The 23,449-nt window shown below is 41.6% G+C and overlaps 2 protein-coding genes across 4 annotated transcripts in view; one reads left to right on the top strand and one right to left on the bottom strand.

Moving 5' to 3' along the window:
- Positions 1 to 4,033, top strand: part of LOC117469904 (unconventional myosin-VIIa-like) — a 64,490-nt gene extending 60,457 nt beyond the window's left edge. The window contains exons 44-48 of the mRNA XM_034114376.1: positions 1,270 to 1,455; positions 1,761 to 1,877; positions 2,104 to 2,187; positions 3,263 to 3,382; positions 3,934 to 4,033. Of these exons, the coding sequence (XP_033970267.1) occupies positions 1,270 to 1,455; positions 1,761 to 1,877; positions 2,104 to 2,187; positions 3,263 to 3,382; positions 3,934 to 4,026 (600 nt within the window). The 3' untranslated portion in view covers positions 4,027 to 4,033. The remainder of the gene's footprint in view (positions 1 to 1,269; positions 1,456 to 1,760; positions 1,878 to 2,103; positions 2,188 to 3,262; positions 3,383 to 3,933) is intronic.
- Positions 4,034 to 5,835: 1,802 nt separating this feature from the next.
- Positions 5,836 to 22,844, bottom strand: LOC117469905 (glycerophosphodiester phosphodiesterase domain-containing protein 5-like). 3 transcript variants are annotated; one of them, XM_034114379.1, is made up of 17 exons: positions 22,751 to 22,844; positions 19,601 to 19,791; positions 19,519 to 19,564; positions 18,055 to 18,158; positions 17,421 to 17,514; positions 16,826 to 16,885; positions 16,508 to 16,606; positions 16,202 to 16,295; positions 15,894 to 16,039; positions 12,776 to 12,858; positions 12,303 to 12,453; positions 10,966 to 11,190; positions 10,216 to 10,373; positions 9,565 to 9,712; positions 9,200 to 9,282; positions 6,732 to 6,811; positions 5,836 to 6,261 (listed from the first exon to the last, which is right to left on the bottom strand). In XM_034114379.1, exons 2-17 carry the CDS (start codon positions 19,741 to 19,743, stop codon positions 6,179 to 6,181), a joined length of 1,797 nt encoding a protein of 598 aa, XP_033970270.1. In that variant the 5' UTR covers positions 19,744 to 19,791; positions 22,751 to 22,844; the 3' UTR covers positions 5,836 to 6,178. The 3 variants fall into 3 exon arrangements, with proteins under 3 accessions (XP_033970270.1, XP_033970268.1, XP_033970269.1); XM_034114377.1 differs by having other exon boundaries at positions 19,519 to 19,791; XM_034114378.1 differs by lacking the exon at positions 22,751 to 22,844 and adding an exon at positions 21,366 to 21,517 and having other exon boundaries at positions 19,519 to 19,791.
- Positions 22,845 to 23,449: the final 605 nt, after the last annotated feature.

Raw genomic sequence — 23,449 nt, 5'->3', positions numbered from 1 at the left:
GTTGATGCATTTCCTTGAGAGTGATCAAGTGGAAATTGATGAATATGAACATTTCACTCTGTGAGGTTTCCCTGAATGTTCGATGTTGAGCCTGGGGAGTGTTATTTTCCCATGTGTGACTGTATGTATGTGTGACTGTATGTATGTGTGACTGTATGTATGTGTGACTGTATGTGTGACTGTATGTATGTGTGACTGTATGTATGTGTGACTGTATGTATGTGTGACTGTATGTATGTGTGACTGTATGTATGTGTTACTGTATGTATGTGTGACTGTACTGTATGTGTTACTGTATGTATGTGTGACTGTATGTATGTGTGACTGTATGTGTACTGTATATGTGTGTGACTGTATATGTGTGTGACTGTATATGTGTGTGACTGTATATGTGTGTGACTGTATATGTATGTGTGACTGTATGTATGTGTGACTGTATGTGTGACTGTATGTATGTGTGACTGTATGTATGTGTGACTGTATGTATGTGTGACTGTATGTATGTGTGACTGTATGTATGTGTGACTGTACTGTATGTGTTACTGTATGTATGTGTGACTGTACTGTATGTATGTGTGACTGTATGTATGTGTGACTGTATGTATGTGTTACTGTATGTATGTGTGACTGTACTGTATGTATGTGTGACTGTATGTATGTGTGACTGTATGTATGTGTGACTGTATGTATGTGTGACTGTATGTATGTGTGACTGTATGTATGTATTACTGTATGTGTGACTGTATGTATGTGTGACTGTATGTATGTGTGACTGTATGTGTGACTGTATGTATGTGTGACTGTATGTATGTGTTACTGTATGTATGTGTGACTGTATGTATGTGTGACTGTATGTATGTGTTACTGTATGTGTGACTGTATGTATGTGTTACTGTATGTATGTGTGACTGTATGTGTGACTGTATGTATGTGTGACTGTATGTATGTGTTACTGTATGTATGTGTTACTGTATGTGTGACTGTATGTATGTGTTACTGTATGTATGTGTTACTGTATGTGTGACTGTATGTATGTGTGACTGTATGTATGTATGTGTGACTGTATGTATGTGTTACTGTATGTATGTGTGACTGTATGTGTGACTGTATGTATGTGTTACTGTATGTATGTGTTACTGTATGTGTGAGTGTATGTATGTGTGACTGTATGTGTGACTGTATGTATGTGTGACTGTATGTATGTGTGACTGTATGTATGTGTGATTGTTATGTTCTTTCTATGTTTAAAAAACCCAAATTTCTCTGCAGGAGCTCCCTAAGTACCTGCGGGGTTACCACAAGTGTCTGAAGGAGGAGGTGCACCAGCTGGCCGCTCTGATCTACAGGGTGAAGTTTGAGGACGATAAATCTCAGTTCATCAACATCTCCAAGATCCTGAAAGACCTCGTCCCTCAGGACCAGATCCGACACCTGTCCCCCGACGACTGGAAGAGGGTGAGCGCACGTAAATAGATGTTATGACTGATTATAAGGTCAAAGAGTAGATACGAAGACCCTAGCAAGCACGCTTCCACGCCTTATGGTCTGAAGTTCTTTTAGCTATTTGAAACGTTATTCTGTTTATTTTTTATTGTCTGAATGGACCAATCAGAATCGAGTAATTAGACTGATAACACTCACACAAAGAGGGAACGTTTCTTACATTATTCCACGTCAGATTCAGCATGTTTTTTACACCAGGCAGGAAGACAGCAACGCTTTAAAGTCTTCAGAGTTGTTTCTCTGTCTCTCCCTCTCAGTCCATCATGTCTCTGTTCAACAAACACTCGGGGAAATCTCGAGAAGAAGCCAAACTGTCCTTCCTCAAAATCATCTACAAGTGGACCACGTTTGGCTCGGCCTTCTTTGAAATCAAGGTAAACACACTAGTAGTATTTTAATTAAAGATCTGTTGCTTATTTTCGGCATGTTGTTTTTGTCAGATGTGGAAAAAGACCTCAGGCCTCTTTCTTAAAATGAGCAGTTCTGCAGTGTGAAATGTTCCTTTAAAGAAGAATGTACCTCAAAATTGTACTTAATCAAATGTCTAGTCACATTTTACCCCTGATTGTTTTAAATGATGGTACTTTGTTCTTTCTGCAGCAAACAACTGATCCAAATTACCCAGAAACCCTCCTGATAGCAATCAACAAACATGGAGTCAGTCTCATTGATCCTCAAACTAAGGTTGGTGCACATTCATCACATTTCCAATACATATTATGGTCAATTTTGAGAACAAATGTGTTCCCTGAACTACTTGCTTCAATTCTACCCGAGTCTCATAACAATTCAGATCAACCATTTATATGAATGTGATACAAACTGAATGTGTTTTTTACGTCACATCTGCACCTGAAAGACAGTTTGTGACCAAAAATGTCTTGTAGTCTGACTTCTTATCTTTCCTTTTTAAAAGATGGAAGAACTTCATTACCTGTAGTCAAGGGTGTAACTTTGGTTTAAGAAGTGGGGGGGACACAAAACAGGGAACTGTATATATTTTAATAACCAAAAAACCATTAGAATATTCTCACAACCAATAACAAATATTTGATAAACGCCTCTCTCCTATCTGTATCTTACCTAGTCTGCATTATTTCTAGTTATTTATGCATATTTCATTAATCACTACATAGATGACCAAACCGTTTGAGACCCACTGAGATAACTTAGACTAAAGGTTACAATCTAATCACTCAGAGAGTCCTTTACCTCACCTGAGCTGACGTTATCTCAGCCTCTCAGTCCGACAGGAGAGAGCTCTCCCTCTCCTTATTGTAGAAACAGCTTCTAATCTCCGTTAGCTCCGAGCTAGCACCAGATGCTAACAACAACCCCCGTAACTGGTGCGCTCTCTCTCTCTCTCTCGCTATCTCTCACTCGCACACTCACACAACATGCGCTCGTGCCACACACACACACACACACACGATGACCGCTTGCGTAAAAAAAACAAAAAAACACATTTGAAAAGTGGGGGGGACACAAACGGGATTTTGAAAAGTGGGGGGGACATGTCCCCCCTGTCCCCAGTGGAAATGACGCCCATGCCTGTAGTACATTTATTTATTTAATACAGACATATTAGTGAACATACATTTCCTGTAGTCAGAGGTAAATGTACATTCATTACAGATTACTGCGTCTAAAGCTTCACAATTCGCACACCTTTTCAGTATCGAATCTGCTTGTGTTTAGGTGTGTTTGAACAGGGTCCTGTTTCTGCACTGTAACATAGTGTTTATTCCCCCTCCTGCAGGACATCCTCACCACTCACCCCTTCACTAAGATCTCTAACTGGAGCAGTGGAAACACGTATTTCCACATCACCATCGGGAACCTGGTGCGCGGCAGCAAGCTGCTCTGTGAGACCGCTCTGGTGAGGAACTGGAGTTCATACTATTTAACACCTGAAAACATACACATTCATTTAAAGTGTTTATGTTGTTGAAGTGTGTTAATGTTGAGCCAATTTTAGATTATAATGTTAGTACTGCATTATCAATGATTTACACAAGGAGTAAAAGTCAAATAAATGCAGAGAAATGTTTAGTATTTGTAGAAATAGGCAAAGTAATTTATATAGTGCATTTCAACACTATCAGTGGCTATCAGAGTGCTTTAGTTACTACTTTAAATAACACTTAATAGAAATATTAGTTTAGTTAAGTATGTTGCAAATGTATTTAATTATTTTACACCACTAGTTCTTAAAAAAGCTTTACTTTAAGTGGGAAATTGTACGAAGTTTGGCAAAAAACAAAACAAGAAATAGCGTCATTTTTGGTAAGAAGGTGTTTTCTGGGAATTAATCAAAACAACATTTTTACCTTAAACAGCACATCACTTAAAAGCAATAGAGCCACACATCCCGATGAATAAGCATGTACGTAGTGCAGTGTGTCTGACCTTTGACCTCTGACCTCTCAGGGTTATAAAATGGACGACCTGCTGACCTCGTACATCAGCCAGATGCTGACGACGATGACCAAACAGAGAACGTCCCGGGGCAACAACAAGTGATCCATTCACCGTCACACACACACACACACACACACACACACACACACACACACACACACACACACACACACACACACACACACACACACACACACACACACACACACACACACACACACACACTCCTGTGTGATTTTAACCAAAACAAAGGTTATTGAGGCGGTGTTTTGGTGGTTCATTTGTTATTAATGCATCGGCCCCTGTCTTAAAAACTCACATATTGCCTTTAATTGAAGTTTCCCCACCTGTAACACGGCAATTTGGATGGCTCTATATAAGATCATTATTATAAACTGTTTATATTATCGAATGTTTTATTTACATTGCCATTCAAAAGTTAGAAATCTACTGCAACACAATCGTTTTTATCAAAAGGAACGGATTATTTAATAGCTAATTCCAAACTGTCATCATATTATCAGTGAGTTTTCTTAATTAATTATCCATTTCATGAAACAGGGTTTTAATTGAGACAGAATTCAGACCAGAAATAGTTGGAAAATCCCCCGAAACAGAAGTCTATTTGTTAGTTTGTGTTTGTTTTGTGAAGTAGCATTTTGAACCCTTTATTTATGCTCAGAGATATTACAAGTTTACCAAACCAGCATTAAATATAAAGTCACTTCTGAAACTTAAGATGTAGACCATCAGATCTCATGTAGTGTTTTCTATTTCTTTTAGTAGATACATTGACAGTTTTTGCAGAAAACTTAAAGGTGGGGTATGTAATTTATTTCAGATACACTTTTTGTTATATTCCATGGAATGCTCTTAACATCCCGATAGCAATGAATACATGAAATGCTTTGACAGTAAATACATAATAAAATATAATCTGTGGAAGCCGTAGTACTGTAAAAAGCACGACCAATCATCTGAGCCGGCCCGGCTAAAATAACTGGATGGCCTACCTGCCTGTCAGCCTTCCATCTGTGCACAAACTTATCTCGTGCCCTCATTGGTCATGTGCGCGTTCGTGTGTGTTGGAGGAGGGGCTCTGGAAGGAAGTCTGAAGGAAGGGGCAGATTCTTTCCGGCTGCGTATTTTCAAATTCTAGCGCACTCGAGCTGCTTTCTCCATTCTTACCTACCCTACCTTTAAGATATATTGAGAAGACACTGGATTAAAAAGTATCTTGAGTCGAACGGGTGATTTTTTAACGTGTTGTGTGTGCCACAAAGTTCCTCCTGATCCACTGTACCAAAACTACTTAACTATGTAAATGTACAAACCCTTAGTGTTGATCTTTAAGCATTGAGTCTTAATCATACCTGTGTATGGACCATGTGACCACTGATGTAGAATAAATGACGTTTTGCAAAGAGCAAGGGGTTTGATGTGTCTTGAATACCAGCTGCACTGCTGAGGTTCTGGGGCTCAATCTGGGCCAAAAGCTTTGATCGTTTAAAAGATACATTTGATCTTGAGCTTTGACTAATGCAAGAATGTTCTAAAAAAATAAGTGAATAAAACGTTTCAAATGTTTGTGATTCGGCCCGGATCGTGCAGACTGCTTTTTGTATTAATGAGAGTGAAGCAATTTAATTACCTTGCGTTTTTCCAGGAACACCTTGGGGTGCAAAAAACTTCAACTCGGAGCATTCAAAACATAATGTTAATTGAGCTAATTAAGGTCATTATCCAATTGGATAGATTGGTTATTCATGTTGGATACTTGGAGATATACCACTGTACCACCAACAGTTACCACGATCTGAAAAGAGAGTATCCTAGAGGTTGTCATCAGAGATGTTTCCAGATGTTATCAGAGATGTTTCCAGATGTCATCAGAGTTGTTTCCAGATGTCATCAGAGTGTTTCCAGATGTTATAAGAGTGTTTCCAGATGTTATCAGAGTTGTTTCCAAATGTTATCAGAGTTGTTTCCAAATGTTATCAGAGTTGTTTCCAGATGTCATCAGAGATGTTTCCAGATGTTATAAGAGTTGTTTCCAGATGTTATAAGAGTTGTTTCCAGATGTTATCAGAGTGTTTCCAGATGTCATCAGAGATGTTTCCAGATGTTATAAGAGTGTTTCCAGATGTTATAAGAGTTGTTTCCAGATGTTATAAGAGTTGTTTCCAGATGTTATAAGAGTGTTTCCAAATGTTATCAGAGTGTTTCCAGATGTTATCAGAGTTGTTTCCAGATGTTAGTGCTGCGTCACGGTTGCCAGGTTGGACGTCCTCTCTGCCTGAGAGTTGATGCTGGAGACGGACCAGATGTCACTCATCTCTGAGAGGAGGAAGACGGACAGGTGAGGGTTAAAGAAACGCAGATCTGCCTTACAGGATCAAACCTAACAGTCGCTGCAATTTAAGAGATTCATTATTTACCTGCTTCATTTTAATTTACCAAATATTTAGTTTTCTTGCTTTTTTGTCAGAGCCTGAAGTGACTTGTCGGCCATACAAATAACCCAAAATGTCATGCTATACTGTGTCCAAAAAAGTCATAGAATGCCATAATACAAAAGTAATTAAAAAGTCAAAGTATAGTACGTCATAAAAGAAAAACTACAGAAAACAGAAAGCAAAAGTCATAGTATAAAATGCAAAATAATATTAAGAGTTCATAAGAAAGTCATAGTACGATACACAATCACATGTTAAAGTAAAGTATGCCATGAACTCCTGAGTGTCTCGGATGTTTATATACATTTCTTTAATTCTTCCTCTCCTCACTTTAGTCTAAAAGCAGCTCACCTGTTTTGAACTTGCTGTACGTGCCGTTATCCAGAGAGACTTTACTGCCGGAGCAGAAAGCCAGGCCGCGCTCTCTCCACCTGCAGAACAATGAACATGAGACACTTGAACCCGATCACACCTCCTCTCTGCAGTCTTCCTAACGAGAAGTGTAGCTGGATATAATGTGGAGTACTTGCACCAGTGAGGAATGTCATGCTGCTTTTAATTGTACTCTACTATATCTCAATATCATTTCTCACATAAAAACATTTCATGGTGCAGCTCACAATCCAATCCACTTTATTTCTATAGCACATATTAAAAACAGGGTTTACCAAAGTGCTTCACAGCAAACATAACATTATAATAAAATATAATATTACAATAATAGATAAAAGGCACACATTAATACAAGGTACACAAAGGCTATGGACAGACAATAAAAGCATCAAAATGGATAAAACAGCTCAGACTCAGCGGCTCAGGAAGAAAACACTACGGATTATCAAAGACCCCCATCACCCCAGCCACAAACTGTTCAGTCTGTTGCCGTCTGGCAGACGTTACCGCAGCATCCTGGCAAGGACAAGAAGATTCGGAGACAGTTTCTTCCCGCGGGCAGTGAGACTGTTAAACAATTGAACTGCTGAAACAACTTCAAAACATTCAACTGCTACTCAGTAGTATGTATCTAATACCTAATATATATATATCATTCCAATAACTTGTATATAGACTCGTACTGCACTATTCCACATCATAACTTTATTTATAACTATTATTCTTTTTGTATTGCTCATGCTCTTATTGTTATTATGTTATTATGTTGCATTGTTGGAGAAGCCTGTGACATAAGATTTTCAACTACATAATTACTCTGTAGCTATGTTAGATTGACAATAAAGAACCTTGAACCTTGACTGACTCGAAAGCGAGGGAAAAGAGGTGGGTCTTCAGGCGGGACTTAAAAGTTTGGAAGGTGGGCGACAATTTGACATGAGGGGGGGGGGGGGGGGGCAGGTCGTTCCAGAGCCTGGGGGCTACCGCTGAGAAGGCTCGGTCTCCCCTGGTCTTTATCCTGGTTTTTGGGACTACCAGCTGATCAGCCGACCTCAAAGCCCTTGAGGGGGGGTACACCTTTAGGAGGTCGGAGATGTACTGAGGGGCCAGCCCATTAAGCGATTTAACAACAAACAATAACATCTTAAAATTAACCCTAAAATGGACGGGAAGCCAGTGGAGAGAAGCCGGTGGAGAGAAGCCGGAGGAGGGAAGCCGGAGGAGGGAAGCCGGTGGAGGGAAGCCGGTGGAGGGAAGCCGGTGGAGAGAAGCCGGTGGAGGGAAGCCGGAGGAGAGAAGCCGGAGGAGGGAAGCCGGAGGAGGGAAGCCGGTGGAGGGAAGCCGGTGGAGGGAAGCCGGTGGAGGGAAGCCGGTGGAGGGAAGCCGGTGGAGAGAAGCCGGTGGAGAGAAGCCGGAGGAGAGAAGCCGGTGGAGAGAAGCCGGTGGAGGGAAGCCGGTGGAGGGAAGCCGGTGGAGGGAAGCCGGAGGAGAGAAGCCGGTGGAGAGAAGCCGTGGAGGGAAGCCGGTGAGGGAAGCCGGTGGAGGGAAGCCGGTGGAGGGAAGCCGGAGGAGAGAAGCCGGTGGAGAGAAGCCGGTGGAGGGAAGCCGGTGGAGGGAAGCCGGTGGAGGGAAGCCGGAGGAGGGAAGCCGGAGGAGGGAAGCCGGTGGAGGGAAGCCGGTGGAGGGAAGCCGGAGGAGGGAAGCCGGAGGAGGGAAGCCGGAGGAGGGAAGCCGGTGGAGGGAAGCCGGAGGAGAGAAGCCGGTGGAGAGAAGCCGGTGGAGGGAAGCCGGTGGAGGGAAGCCGGTGGAGGGAAGCCAGTGGAGGGAAGCCGGAGGAGAGAAGCCGGTGGAGAGAAGCCGGAGGAGAGAAGCCGGTGGAGAGAAGCCGGTGGAGGGAAGCCGGTGGAGGGAAGCCGGTGGAGGGAAGCCGGAGGAGAGAAGCCGGTGGAGAGAAGCCGGTGGAGGGAAGCCGGTGGAGGGAAGCCGGTGGAGGGAAGCCGGTGGAGGGAAGCCGGTGGAGGGAAGCCGGAGGAGGGAAGCCGGAGGAGGGAAGCCGGAATAGGTGTGATGTGCTCATGCTTGCGTGTTGCTGTAAGCAGACGAGCCGCAGCGTTTTGTACCAGCTGCAGGCGTGCCAGCGAGGTCTTGTTCAGGCCGGCATAAAGTGCATTACAATAATCTAGACACGTAGAAACAAAGGCATGAATAACACGCTCAAAGTCTAAAAAGGATAAAACCGGTTTAATTTTGGACAGGAGCCTCAGGTGATAAAAAACGACTCAACCACAGAGTGTATCTGTTTATCTAATTGTCTAACCATTGTGAAGATGTGCTGCTGCTTTTCCTTTGAAAGGATTAGACACATATTGACAGTGTGGTATTAGCTGTTTTAGTCAGAGGATGCACAAACTGTGTGTTTGAATCACCAGTGGAAGATGAAGAAGAGGATGATGAGCAGCAGGGACAGCAGATCAGTGAGAATCCACATCAGGTTGTACTCCTCTGGACTCTGAGACACACACAGATACAAAAGAGAAGCGTTAAAACATACAAAACTAAATGCACTTTATGTTTAATACCATAAAAAGCCCAAGAAGTACAGAACATTTCATTTATTAAGGGGCTGTACATATAGATAGACTGTACAGTTGTTCCTGTCAGACAGATATCGTTGATTTCAAAGTACAATTGTGCATCTAAAACTTAGTAGAGAAGAGGTTAAACGTTACATACAATGCAAATACTCAAATATACATTCAGAGTACTTGTACACAGTGTGGTTGAGTGTTACCATGAGGAACAGCGGGGCGGTGATGGAGCTCAGCAGCTGGGGGTTGTTGGTGGTGACCGACTGAACCCCTGAGCACCAGGCGAGGGAGAAGAGCCACGGCTGCGTCACCACGTACAGGTTAGTGCTGACGTTACCCGCTGAGTACGCACTGACACACAAGAGAAGAGAAAATATGATAACTGTTGGGAAAATACTGAATGTCCTCTTCCAGTATGAGAGTAACATGATAACAAAGGTATCCCAACTGTAGCTGTGAACATGACAGGATGTATGATTACCTAGAAGAGCATCAGGACTGTTTGAGGCATATGATAGCTATGTGATGAACATGATGATTCAGCCTCTATGGAGATAGACATATGACAAGCATGCTCATTTCTGACGTGGAGCTAATCTGAAGTAAACATTGAATACTGCTTTCTATTCCTCCATCTTGTGACTGTGTAACTCCCTCTCTTGGATATCAGCATGTGAAGGACACTGTTCAGGAACTAGTTGATGCTCTGTATGTGATGACTACTTCCATTCTGGAGAGGATCAGGAATACATGGATCCTGAGATTGAAGCTCAAGCCGGGGACCAGTGAGATTTTTTCTAACAGGAACACACACACACACAAACACACACACACACACACACACACACACACACCTTGGGCTCTGAGTGGACATGTCGCTGTAGTGCAGGTTGAGTCTCAGGATGTTGTTTCTCTGCAGATCCTCCGGGGGGAGCCGGCTGCCCGACGTCTGCTGGAGGGAAGGGTCGGAGAGATGTACCAGAGAGCGGAGGTCAGAGGGCAGCCAGAGCACCTACACACACACACACACACACACACACACACACACACACACACACACACACACACACACACACACACACACACCACACACACACACACACACACACACACACACACACACACACACACACACACACACACACACACACACACACACACACACACACACACACACACACACACACACACACACACACACACCTTATTGCAAACAAATGTATTTCCACCTAAAAGTAAGTGATGGTTAATGACTAAAAACTGCAGCCAGTATTTAGTCATTATTTCTGTCTTTAGCGTCCTTTCAGTGAAGCCCCCCGTCAGTGAAGCCCCCCGTCAGTGAAGCCCCGTCAGAGAAGCCACCCGTCAGTGAAGCTCCGTCAGTGAAGCCCCCCGTCAGTGAAGCCCCCCGTCAGTGAAGCCCCGTCAGTGAAGCCCCGTCAGTGAAGCCCCGTCAGTGAAGCCCCCCGTCAGTGAAGCCCCCCGTCAGTGAAGCCCCGTCAGTGAAGCCCCGTCAGTGAAGCCCCCCGTCAGTGAAGCCCCGTCAGTGAAGCCCCGTCAGTGAAGCCCCCCGTCAGTGTGAATAGAGCAGGAGGAGCACTGACCTGCGAGGAGTTGATGGAGGACTCGTTGTGGATGACCTCCAGCGTTCGTTGGATCCAGGTGTCTCTGAACGGATGACCTCTGGGGGGCCGGTAGAGGTCAAAGATCACCAGCTGCTCTGTCTGCGCAGCCAGCTGCAGGAAGGCCTGCAGGCTGCAGACGGGCTGCTGGGCGGCGCGCAGACGCTCCTCTGCAGACAGAGAGCCGGCGGTGCTGAACGGGTCGCTCTGAAAACATCAATACCTCATCAGTGATGCAACAGGGAGCACAGAGTGATGCATTGTGGGGGACGGGGTGTTGTGATGGGGAATGAACTGCCATTCGTCCTGTTACGCAACATGTCAAATCAATATCTATGTTTACTATCTCCAATGTGTTGTTCTGAATTAGGTTTATTGCCTAGTGTAGGTTTATACATGCAGGCAAGTTGCTTTAGTGAATAAGGGTGCACATTTACACACAGTAATGAGTACATTTGTTGAAAAAAGGAGCAAACTCAAATTAAAACTATTTTAAAAATGTAAATAAGTATACAAAAAAGAAAGTGCAATAAACATGAAAACTGCTCGGAAAATGTCCAGAAATGTGAAGTTTATCAGAATTTAAAGTGGAAGAGCTGTGCAGTTTTTAAGAATATTAAAAATGGTGCTGAATTCAGTAAGAAGTTTTACAAATTGAAAAGGAAAGAAAAGTTAAAAATAATAAACAAACAAATCCCTTGTTATAAAGCAATAGTGGTACACAATACACAAAGGTTAAAAAACTAAAATGCATACATTATATTACAGTTAAACCTATACAATTATAACAGTCAAATTATGCATCATAATTATATTTTTCCAGCTGTTTATTTTCTCCTGTATTTAAAAAAAAAAAGCGTATTTTCCTCTGCAGTATATATAATAATAATATTGGGAGGGATGAAACCCTTTGTAATGGTCACACATGCAGAGCACACAGTGACATGTGTTCTCTGCATTTAACCCATCCTAGCACCAGGAGTCTAATACCAGGAGCAGTGGGCAGCTATTGTACAGCGCCCGGGGAGCAATGGGAGTGGGGGGGGAAGGGGGGTGTCCGGTGCCTTGCTCAAGGGCACCACGGCAGGGCAGGAGGGCACTGTCGGCTGTGCGTGGTGATGAAAAGCTGGTTCGAGGGGCCCCCAGTGAATGTTTGCCTAGGGCCCCCACAGACTCTAGAATCGCCACTGTGTGCTTTTGTTGTACAAGTTGTGTATTCATCTCAATAAAAATGTGATCACAAATAAATAAAATGAAACTATGCATCATATTTATATATATATTTATGTCTCCATCCGTTTATCTCTCCTGAGACTCACGGAGAGGAACCAGGCTCCGGCGTTGAGGCTCTGCAGCTCGCTCCAGCTGAACAAGGAGGCGGCCATGTTGGTTCTGTTGGGGAAGACGTGCTGGACGTTGGTGGTCCGACGCAGCGTCTGATCGTGCATCAGGAAGGGGACTCCGTCCACACTGCAACCAGGACATGATGATCAATCAATACATGTACTTATTGATCACATGTTATCAAATGTTATGAGTGAAATGTAATCTGTCGGTTCCCTTTATTTGTTATTGTGGTCAACATGTCAGGCTATACCATGACTTTTTTTTCAACATTTTACGACATACTGTACACTTTATTCTACTTTTTGACACTAGAAAGTTCCAGATTATTCAAAGTCTTCTTGTGGACAACCATTACAGCATTGATCAATGACAATACACATATTATATTTTCAATAAAAGGCGAATAATCTTCCATATATGCAGTATATATATCCAGCTGACTGACCTGATGGTGACGTCTGTCTCCAGACCTTCACTTCCTGTTTCCACGGCTTTCTCAAATGACATCAGAGTGTTTTCTGGAGCCAGCTGGAACACAGTTACACAAAACACTGGATATATAAACACACCAGAAGAAAGTGAAGAGGCTTCAGAGAGTCATACAAGCAGCCCTCTCCCCTCCATGATGGATATCTACAACTCAGCGAATCCACAAACTTCGTAGAGGACAGTTCAGACCCTACAGATGTATAAAAGCAAAGACAAACAGACTCAAAGAGCGATCATGGCACTGAACTCTTGCACTAACACTCCTTAGTCTTCCTCCCCTGTGCAATATATAGAATGTATTATATATATATATTAAAGGGGACCTATCATGCAAAATGCACTTTTGTACGTCTTTTCTACATGAATATGTGTCCCCGGTGTTCCAGGGAACTCACCAAGTGTCAGAAAACACAACCCTCTCTATTTTCCTCCATACCCAAATCTCTAAAAAAGGGGCTGCAACGGATCTGATAAAAACTGATCCAGATTTGAACACTGTCCTGACGTCAGGACGGTGGCGCTACGGCTATTGGGCCAACTCCACCAATCAGGAGGAGACAGCCACGGCCATTGCCGTTCGAAAGCGCTGGAGACGCTGTAGTACATATGCCAGGCCTGTAGGTGGTGCTGTTCTCACTGAATCAGCCCTTGCTAAAACAGAGCTAACAAATGTTAAATTGAGCGAAATGAGGCATGGCTAAAATGCATGATCTGTTTGGTATTTTGAAAAAAAAAAAGTATAAATATGCCTTATATAGGTATGGTCCTACACTATATTATTATAATATAGCATGATAGGTCCACTTTAACTTAACTTTACTAACTGGATTATTTCCTGCACTTCATTTTTGTCATTATTTTATGTATGTATGAATGCTGCGTGTCTCTGTTGTATGTCGTCTATTCTGAATGTTTTGATGGCACCTTAAAAGGAGAAGCTCTACCAGGGTGTCCGCGGGGTCTTAAAAAGTATTAAAAGTTGATAAATCAATTTAGCGAAAATGAAGGCTATTAAAAAGTATTAAACTGCATTTTCCAAGGTATTACATTTTGTAGCTAGTTTCCAATAAGTATATGAATTGTCCAAAGAGGTTGTATTCTACAGTCTGCCTGAATGTAATCATTGCGTAGGTGTGTAGTGTGATTCTGTGTAGTTTATTTATGGCATCCCGTTGGATTTGACGTCATCTGAACAGGACATCGCACGCTCACTGCTTGATAGCGCGTGAAGGTCCGTTTACGCCGGTTGTTAAACAACATGGTTATGGGGAAATGCAAGTCTGCGTCCAAATGGTTGGAAGATAAGGAGGAAGGACAATCAATACTGTATATAGTCAATGTGAGGTGAAGTGTGTCGCCAAGGTAACCGGTTAGAACTCAAAGTGGAGATGAGGTCTTAAAATGTATGGAAAGGGTCTTAAAAAAGGTCTTGAAAGGAATTACATGTGACTTCAGGATTCCTGCATATACCCTGTCTACTCTTCTCATTGTACTTGTATACATGACAATAAATGCTTCTTATCTAACCATCAGTAGATCCTGCTGCAGTCAGGGAATGTAGTTGCTCTCTCACTGAGGAATGTCAATATTTAAAATAGCCAAAGTTGTCTCCAAACAGCTGGGGCAGGAAGGATGTGAGGAAAACTCCAGGACAAATATCCCAGAATATGTTTGGTTTTACACTTTCTGTTTGTATCTTAACTCTACGAATCTTTCCTGTTGACGTTAAAGGGTTCAACTATTTCAGAATTATTCTATGACCTTATTAGAGCAGCAACCTTTTCAATCAAGTCATTATGTAGGTACATTTTCACGTGAATCTACCCAAATATATTCTGTGTTATCAGATGTGTGAATTTGCTGGTTTTCTTTGTGAATGTGTCTGGGTATTAAAAACCACAACAAACTGGTGGATTCAAGGCATTCGATAAGTCATGTTTGTTTGTCTTATATTCTATGTAACAGGAGGTGGTGTGGTGCAGTGCATTGTGCGTTGGTGTTGGGATCAGGGGGTCACAGGTTCAAACCCCACTGCAGTCAGCATGTCGTTGTGTCCCTGAGACACTTCACCCCAAAGTGCTCCTGTGGTGATTGCCCACAGTATTGAGTATGTAAGTCGCTTTGGATAAAAGCGTCTAACATGTGACATGTCATGTAACACATGTTTACTAAATCATAAATAAAACGTTTTTAAAAAGCGACGTTCTGTTAAAGGTAGGGTAGGTACGTTTGAGAAACCAGCTCGAGTGCGCTAGAATTTGAAAATACACAACCGGAGAAAATCTGCCACTTCCTCACAGAGCCCCTCCTCCAACACACACGAACGCGCACATGACCAATGAGGGCACGAGATAAGTTTGTGCACAGATGGAAGGCTGACAGGCAGGTAGGCCATCCAGTTATTTTAGCCGGGCCGGCTCAGATGATTGGTCGTGCTTTTTACAGTACTACAGCTTCCACAGATGATATTTATTTATGGATTTTTTGTCAAAGCACTTCAGATATTCATTGCTATCGGGATGTTAAGAGCATTCCATGGAATATAACAACAAGTGTATCTCGAGCCGGTTTCTCAAACGTACCTACCCCACCTTTAATACAAGAAAAATAATAATTAATAATTCTGAAGATCGGAAGGTTGTGAGTTCAAATCCTGCCAGGAACACCACCACTAGTGTGCCCTTGAGTAAGGCACTTAGTCCTTAGTTACTCCAGGGAGAATGTCCCTGTAATTGGTCATTGTAAGTCGCTTTGGATAAAAGCGTCAGCTAAATGAAATGTAATGTAATTAAAACATTAAAAAAGGGACATTCCCATTTTTTATTTCCTTCTTTATATGTATTGTTTATTTTATACATTTCTTTGCTTTAAGAACTGCTTTTGTATTCAAGGCATGTGCTAAGACATGTTTCTTTGTTTTAGTTTTTATGCTGCATGTATAAAAATGAATTTGTATCTTGAACATAGAATACAATGTTGGGATAAATTAAATTAATTTTAAAAAAGTATTAAAAAAAAAGGATCAAGCTATATATATTTTATATTTTATAAAGTTCAGTTTTGTTCCCGCTCACCATGGGGGCCCCTCTGTGTCCAATGAGGGCCGGCGGGGGTCCGAGGGTCCCGACCTCTTTGATACAAGGAGAGTAGAGACCGAGGGGAACCAGATAGAGGACGGACAGGAAGCTCAGGTAAAACCCCAGGATCAGCCCCCCCCTCACTGAAACACACACAGAGAGGCCTTTCATTATTTTTTTGAGTAATATATTTATCGGAATTAAGTTTTTACAGCAGTTAACATTTACACATGCCCAGAAATATACAAATATAAGTACATAATCATTACAAAAAGTAAATACAAAGACCCAGATGTTCTCCTCACCTCTGCTGGTCATGCGGAAGAAATGCAGAGCGACGGGCCAGGAGAGAGCGGTCAGCAGGAAGACCCCCCCCACGTGGAGGAAGGGAGCAGTCACCTGGAGACAGAGCGGTACCACTTCTTGAACTTTGAAAAATACTGTCATATATCAAAAGTCAAAATGTGTGGATCAGTTTTCATTTGAATTGACTTCAGCCCTGTTCTGCAGATCTTTAAATGTTTCACTTCTATAAACACATTTTGAGATGTGGGGTTTTATTTCATTTGCATGTTATCTTTTCTTTTTAGATATTTGAGAGATTTAGAGACCTGGAAGGAGAGCAGCAGCGTGGTCAGCTCTTTGCTCCAGAGGTCAGATAACACAGCGGTCGCTACGATGGAGAACGTCAGACTCACAACGATCCCAATCTGAGGAGAAACAGAACTTAAATCACATCACACCAAAACTGTACATCAAGTCTTAGCACAGCAAGGATTCAACACATGGATCATTTGATGTTTTGATGAACATGTAGGAGGAGGAGGAGGAGGAGGAGGAAGAGGAAGAGCCTTGTTATATTTAAAACACTAAATTAAATCAGTAATTAACAGCTGACATTAAACTTTGAGTGTGTGAGAGACCGTTACCTTGTGACTCCAGTGTAAATAAAGCTTCTGACCTTCTGACAGCAAACACACCGCCAGCAGCTGCACGAGGAACACACACACACACACACACACACACACACACACACACACACACACACACACACACACACACACACACACACACACACACACACACACACACACACACACACACACACACACACAAAGTTTTACTTTTAGTGGGAAAATGCAAGAAATGTGGCTAAAACCCTATTAAAAATGGTTACTTCCTGCAAAAGAATCAATGAAATAGCGTCATTTTTGGTAAGAAGGGTTTTAAAATAGTTGTTTTCTGGGAATTAATCAAAACAATATGTTTACCTTGAACAGCACATCACTTAAAAGCAATAGAGCCACACATCTCGATGAATAAGCATGTACGTAGTACAGTGTGTCTGACCTTTGACCTTTGACCTCTCAGGGTTATAAAATGGACGACCTGCTGACCCGGGGCAACAACACACACACACACACACACACACACACACACACACACACACACACACACACACACACACACACACACACACACACACACACACACACACACACACACACAAAGTGTTTTCCTCACCATGAGTACGGTAACGTAGGTGAAGAAAGCTGCAGCGACGACCAGCAGAACCAGAGACCAGGGGAACCAGAAGCCCAGGGTACTGAAGGTGAACCTGCAGGGGAAACAGAGGAGAGGTCAAGAGGTCAAGTACGTTTAATTCATGTAGCTACAGAAGTTATCTCAGAACAAATTAAGCAACTATCTTTCTGTAGGTCGGCGGACATATTTTGTGCAAGATGCAGTCAGGAAACTTAACAGATGTGTGGTGGAGGTCAAAATGAAATTCCAGTTTGGAGATAGGAATGGTTTTGGGCAAAGAGTGCTGGAAGAATTAGGGAAGGAGGTCATAAATAGGGGAAGTGCATAGATACAAAGCATATATCCCTCACAAAGAATAGACTGAAATTCATGATATACCTTTTAAATGTATTTAAATAAATAATTCAGCTAGAAACATCTGGAGGGCCAGACCTGCAAAGACAAACTGTACAAACACAGGACAGAAAGTGGAGGGTTGCAGGAGCTCATTTTGAACCTGTGATTGCACATCAAATCCTTAAATACTGCACGATAACTGCACCCAGCTTTTTCTTTTGTTGAGTGTTTACCATTGGCTTCTGTGTGTGTGTAACGTCAGTATCATTTCACCCACCAGTCAAAGTCATTGTAGTCGTTCTTAGCCTGTCCCCAGAAGTAGAGAAACACCAGCGTTAAGCAGAAAGCTGCAACCAGCAGAGCGAAGCAGACGCCTTCCAGCTGTACGCAGGGAAGACACAAAGCATTTTTTAATTAAACTAACTTTTAATAAAACACATTTATTGCCACAGAAAGTGGAAATGAATATACATGTTTTAGTGTCTCTACTGGGACATGTCTCCGTGTTTTAATGTTCAAAAATCTCTTTATTTTTCTCATACTGCAGCACCTCTTTTCACCCTCTGTCTGAAACCAGAGCCCAGTCTGCTCTGATTGGTTAGCTGGCCGGCTCTGTTGTGATTGGTCAATCGCTTAGAGATGTCCCGCCCTTAAGCCTATCACGTACAACGTGTTGGTGCGCTAGCCAATAGGAGCGTGAGTGTTACGTAGTGATGTCACTATGTTCCAGATCTTTGGGATTGTTTGCCTTTGCAGACCATTGACATGCACACAAACCTTTATAACACACTACAGTAAAAGGGAAACCCCGCTTTAGTGACGTCACGGCAGTTTTAAGCAGCGTCGCGAGGCCAAGCGAGGCCGAGCAAGGCCGAGCGAGGCCGAGCGAGGCCGTGTAGTGGAAACGCGCCATTTGAGCCAGTATGTTCTTTTTATAAGAAAGACCACTTAATCACTTTTTTTTTTTTCAAAATACCAAACAGATCATGCATTTTAGCCATGCCTCATTTTGCTCAATTTGACAATTTTTAGCTCTGGGCAGATTCTGTGAGAACAGCACCATCTACAGGCCTGGCATATATACTACAGCGTCTCCAGCGCTTTGGAACGGCAATGGCCGTGGCTGTCTCCTCCTGATTGGTGGAGTTGGCCCAATAGCCGTAGCGCCACCGTCCTGACGTCAGGACAGTGTTCAAATCTGGATCAGTTTTGATCAGATCCGTTGCAGCCCCTTTTTTAGAGATTTGGGTATGGAGGAAAATAGAGAGGGTTGTGTTTTCTGACACTTGGTGAGTTCCCTGGAACACCGGGGACACATATTCATGTAGAAAAGACGTACACAAGTGCATTTTGCATGATAGGTCCCCTTTAAGTTATAAATTAGCAACAGCATTCATCACAGCTCTCTATAGGGTTTCATTGATTTTGTTATAAAAAGTGTTGCAGCTCATTCCTTAAAACAGAAGCCTCAGATTGCTTATTAAGGGGAAATATGGAGGGTATATTTCAAGGTTGTTATACAAATAAGTTATTGGGCTTTTTTTTCAACTAAGATTTGTTAGAAAATGTTTTAAACTTGAATTTATTTGAAAAGTGGGCCATATTCCATTATACTTTTGGACCTTGATGAGGGCCAATTCAAAGGTTAGGACACCATGGTTGAAGGCATCTAGTGGCTTGATAGAAAAATAAGGAATGAAACGCCCCCTTCAACGACTCCTACTCCCTCTCTTTGCCTCACCTTGTTGCAGCAGCAGTCCTCCGGCTGTTTTCTGCTCCTCTCTCTCCTCCCTCTCCTCCCTCTCCTCTCTCTCCTCTCTCTCCTCTCTCTCCTCTCTCTCGTCCACCTGCAGCCATACAGCCCCGACAGACAGGAAACCAGCGTCCGGTGCTCGTAGCGCCGCAGCAGCTGAGCTCTGAGACCCTGCAGACGCCCCACCTGCAGCGGGGAGAACGAGGACGCCATCACACACACACACACACACACACACTCACATCCTCATCGCACACACACCTGAAACACAGAAACAGAATACTTGAGTACTTATTTACTTACTTGCCATTTTCTACTTCTACTCAGTGGTGAGAACAGCATTCAAATAGAAGTACTATAAGTAATACTACTCTAAAGAAATAAAACATTAACAAAAATCTTGGGATGATATCAGAAATTGGCTGTCTCAAATATAAAATTCATTTCTCACCACAATAGTCTGCCTCTTCCAAAATACCCAGAACATAAGACACCCAACTGGATGGCAAATCATGTGTGCATCGTTCATCTATAAGAAACTGATATTGCAAAAACTGGAAAGTAAAGAAGCACGTGAACACAAATGTTAATGAAATGGGAGTTTGGTCAGTGTTTGTTTGTTTTGAAAGAATGAGTGGGGATGAAGTATTACTTGATACTATCTCATTTAAGACAAGTTTTGTTGCTAATTAATTTCTTGGTGTCATGAAATATCGAATGTAATGTAATTTTACCCCCACTCATCCTGTAAAAAATGTATAATACAAAAAATAGATTAAATTATGTAAGGTTTTTAGAGAGCAATTCATTGTCTCACAATCAGATAGTTATTATAAACCAAGCTGTTCTTGTTCTTGGCTACTTTAGTTTATAACAAAGGTCTTGTGTATTTCACTGCACGCATTTTAAAGGTCCCATGTCATGGCCATTTCTACTGATCATAATTCCATTGTTGAGGTCTACTAGAATAGATTTATATTGTTCAATGTTCCAAACTCACATTGGTTTCTCATACAGCATCTCTGTATAGCATGTGTATTCACTCTCTGTCCTAAACGGCTTGTTGGAGCTCCTGCCCCCCCTCCTGCCCCCCCCTCCCTGTGAGCCCAGTGTGCTCTGATTGGTCGGGACGTTGCGAGGCTCGTTGCTGCGAGTTGCTGCGAGGAGCGGACAGGTTTCCGGCTCGGCGATACAGCCAGAACAAGCGAAACTCATCCTGAGCACACACAAACACTCACAGTCGAAGTACAAAACAATAAGTGTGGCTTGATATTGAGTAAGAAAAAGGTTATAACGCTGTGAGAATCTGCGGAGAGCATTTCTCCACCATCCCAACTCGTCTATTACCAGCGTTCAGGGAGCTCTATGCAAGTCAATGGGGACTCCCTGTTAGTTAGCCAAGGGATCCTGGTGTGTGAGGAGCTCCACGGATTGGTCCATTTGCCCCAAATTGCTCCTGTGGGAATTGTCCACAGTATTGAGTATGAAGAAGATTGAACTTATTGTCATTACGTAGTACAGGTAGTACTATGTAACGAAACGGTTTCTCTGCATTTGACCCATCCTAGTGTTAGGAGCAGTGGGCTGCCATTATGTACGGCGCCCGGGGAGTCCGCTTTGGATAAAAGCGTCTAACAAGTAACATGTAATGTAATGTAAAGTAATCAAAGGTGTTAAATAAATGTGGTAAAGTAAAAATAACAATATTTAAAGTAGCATGAAAAGAAAATACTAAATTACTATAAAGTACCCTAAATGTACACTTAAGTACAATTCATATACTTAGTGACATTGCACCATGTTATATTTATTTATGTTAACTTTGAATAACATACCGTATAATGTTGATAGAGCAGCCTCAGTTAATGTCAGCAGGAAACCTGTTGCAACGTGGCCAAAACTCACATAAGTTTTACGAAGTTTGTTTTTATTCTTTGAGCAGGAAATCTAAAGTGAATCTCTTTCCAGCTGCTCTTCTCTCAGTTCCCACAGAAGTAATCTGCTTTTCTTCCTCACATGTAGAAGCTCTTGTGCAACTCAGGTGTGTTTCAGGTCATAATCTTTACTGGGGAACAAAGGACAGCTCAGATTGTTAATCCTCTTTTAGTGGTTTCTTTGAGCAAAACACTGAAGTGTACGTACTGAGTTAATGTAGGTAGAAAAGTTAGCATTAATCAGTGTTGGAAGAAGTACTAAGATCCTTTACTTAAGTAAAAGTACAAATACTATGGCCTTAATTAAAATGCCTCACTACAAGGAAAAGTCCTGATTTCAAAATGTTTCTTAAGTAAAAGTACAGAAGTATCAGCTAAATGTTCTTCAAGTCTTAAAAGAACTCGATATGCAGAATGGATCTTTTAAGTGTTATATGATTATGGTTAATATTATCCTGTTGTAAAAGCAGTTTGTCAATTTGCAACATATTTAGATGCATTAAATACTGTGTAGATTAGTAGTAGAGTACTACACTATACCATATCAGCATATCATGTGTTATTATGTGTACAAAGTAACTGTTAAATGGAAAGTAAAGTACAAATATGTCAAACAAAGTACAATACTTGAGTAAATGTCCATAGTGAGTCTCCAACACTGGCATTATTCCAGCAGGCAAACACCTGTATTTGTACTTTTGTTGAGGTATTGTGTATTTGTACACTGCCACTTGTGGTGATGTATTAAAAATGTATGAACAACAACCATCACTTCCATAATTAATGAATTACTGGACTGAGAGATACAAACCTGTTATTGTGCGCTCTTTAATAGAGCAAAACTTCCATGGTTTTTTCAATATTATAACACTTAACTGTTGCTTTGCTTATCGGCATACTTAGAAAAGCATACGAGTATACCACCTTGTAGTTTTGAAGGTGCACATGTGTATCCTTAAAGGTTGCATATAATGGAAATCACAATGTGCACACGATTTGTACCTTCATTCATGTGTTATATTGTTAGCCGAATTAAAGTATGCATCCTAATAATGAATTAAAACAGTTAATATTGTATAAACAGCTATCCACCTTGGCGAAAATAGACGATAATCACAAATTAGGAGATTTCTATAATGAAGTCTGGTGGCTTGCTTCACATAAAAGAAAGAACGGGACCTGATCATCACCAAAACACATCGATAACAAAGCAGCTTCAGAACATGAGATTTCACTACAGTATATATATTTGTAATACCAATATGTTCTGTGGGTTGTTGTCTTACCTCCAGGTAATCCTCCGGGTTGGTTCTGCTTCCCGACTATCGCCAGAAAAGTAGCCGCAGATCGCCGTTGTTCTCCGGCCAGCAGGATCACAGCAGGCAGGTGGCCTCGGAGGATGATGAGGGTCAAGTTAACCAGAGTTACTAATAAGGGTACCGGAAGTTCAATAGTTTGTATCTAAAATACGAAGAGATTTGTATTTTCCTCTCTATAATAACTCATTTTAAGACGTACATTTAAAACCCTACTATTCTATTTAGTCAGGATATTTTTTTATTACGATTCTTTCCTATTTTATTATTATGTTATCTCTTAGTTATGTACAATTTAGTCTTTTGTTATTTTAACACTTAATTAATTGTACTTAGGTTGTAACAATGAATTGTATTGTTATTTCTTATAATGCTTGCTTTGCTGTATTTATGTTAAAACATTGTATTCAAATGTATTTTATAATTACTTAGTGATTTTATTTAAGTTGTAAGTCTTTACTATATCTATTTTGTATTACCTAAATGTGTTGTTTTTCCAGTAGTAAATTATATTGTATATTATTGTAATTGTATAACTTAATATAGTGTTTAAGTGCATTTAATTTAGAGTACTTTAGACAAAAAGATTGCTATTGTTTGTGTGTTATGTTTATTACTTGAATATTTAAGTTGAAAAATGTGATTCTATTCAATTGTGATTTTATTAAC

Source organism: Trematomus bernacchii, unplaced genomic scaffold (assembly GCF_902827165.1).
Source record: "Trematomus bernacchii unplaced genomic scaffold, fTreBer1.1, whole genome shotgun sequence".
Lineage (NCBI taxonomy): Eukaryota > Metazoa > Chordata > Actinopteri > Perciformes > Nototheniidae > Trematomus > Trematomus bernacchii.
This window is presented reverse-complemented; position numbering and strand designations above follow the sequence as displayed.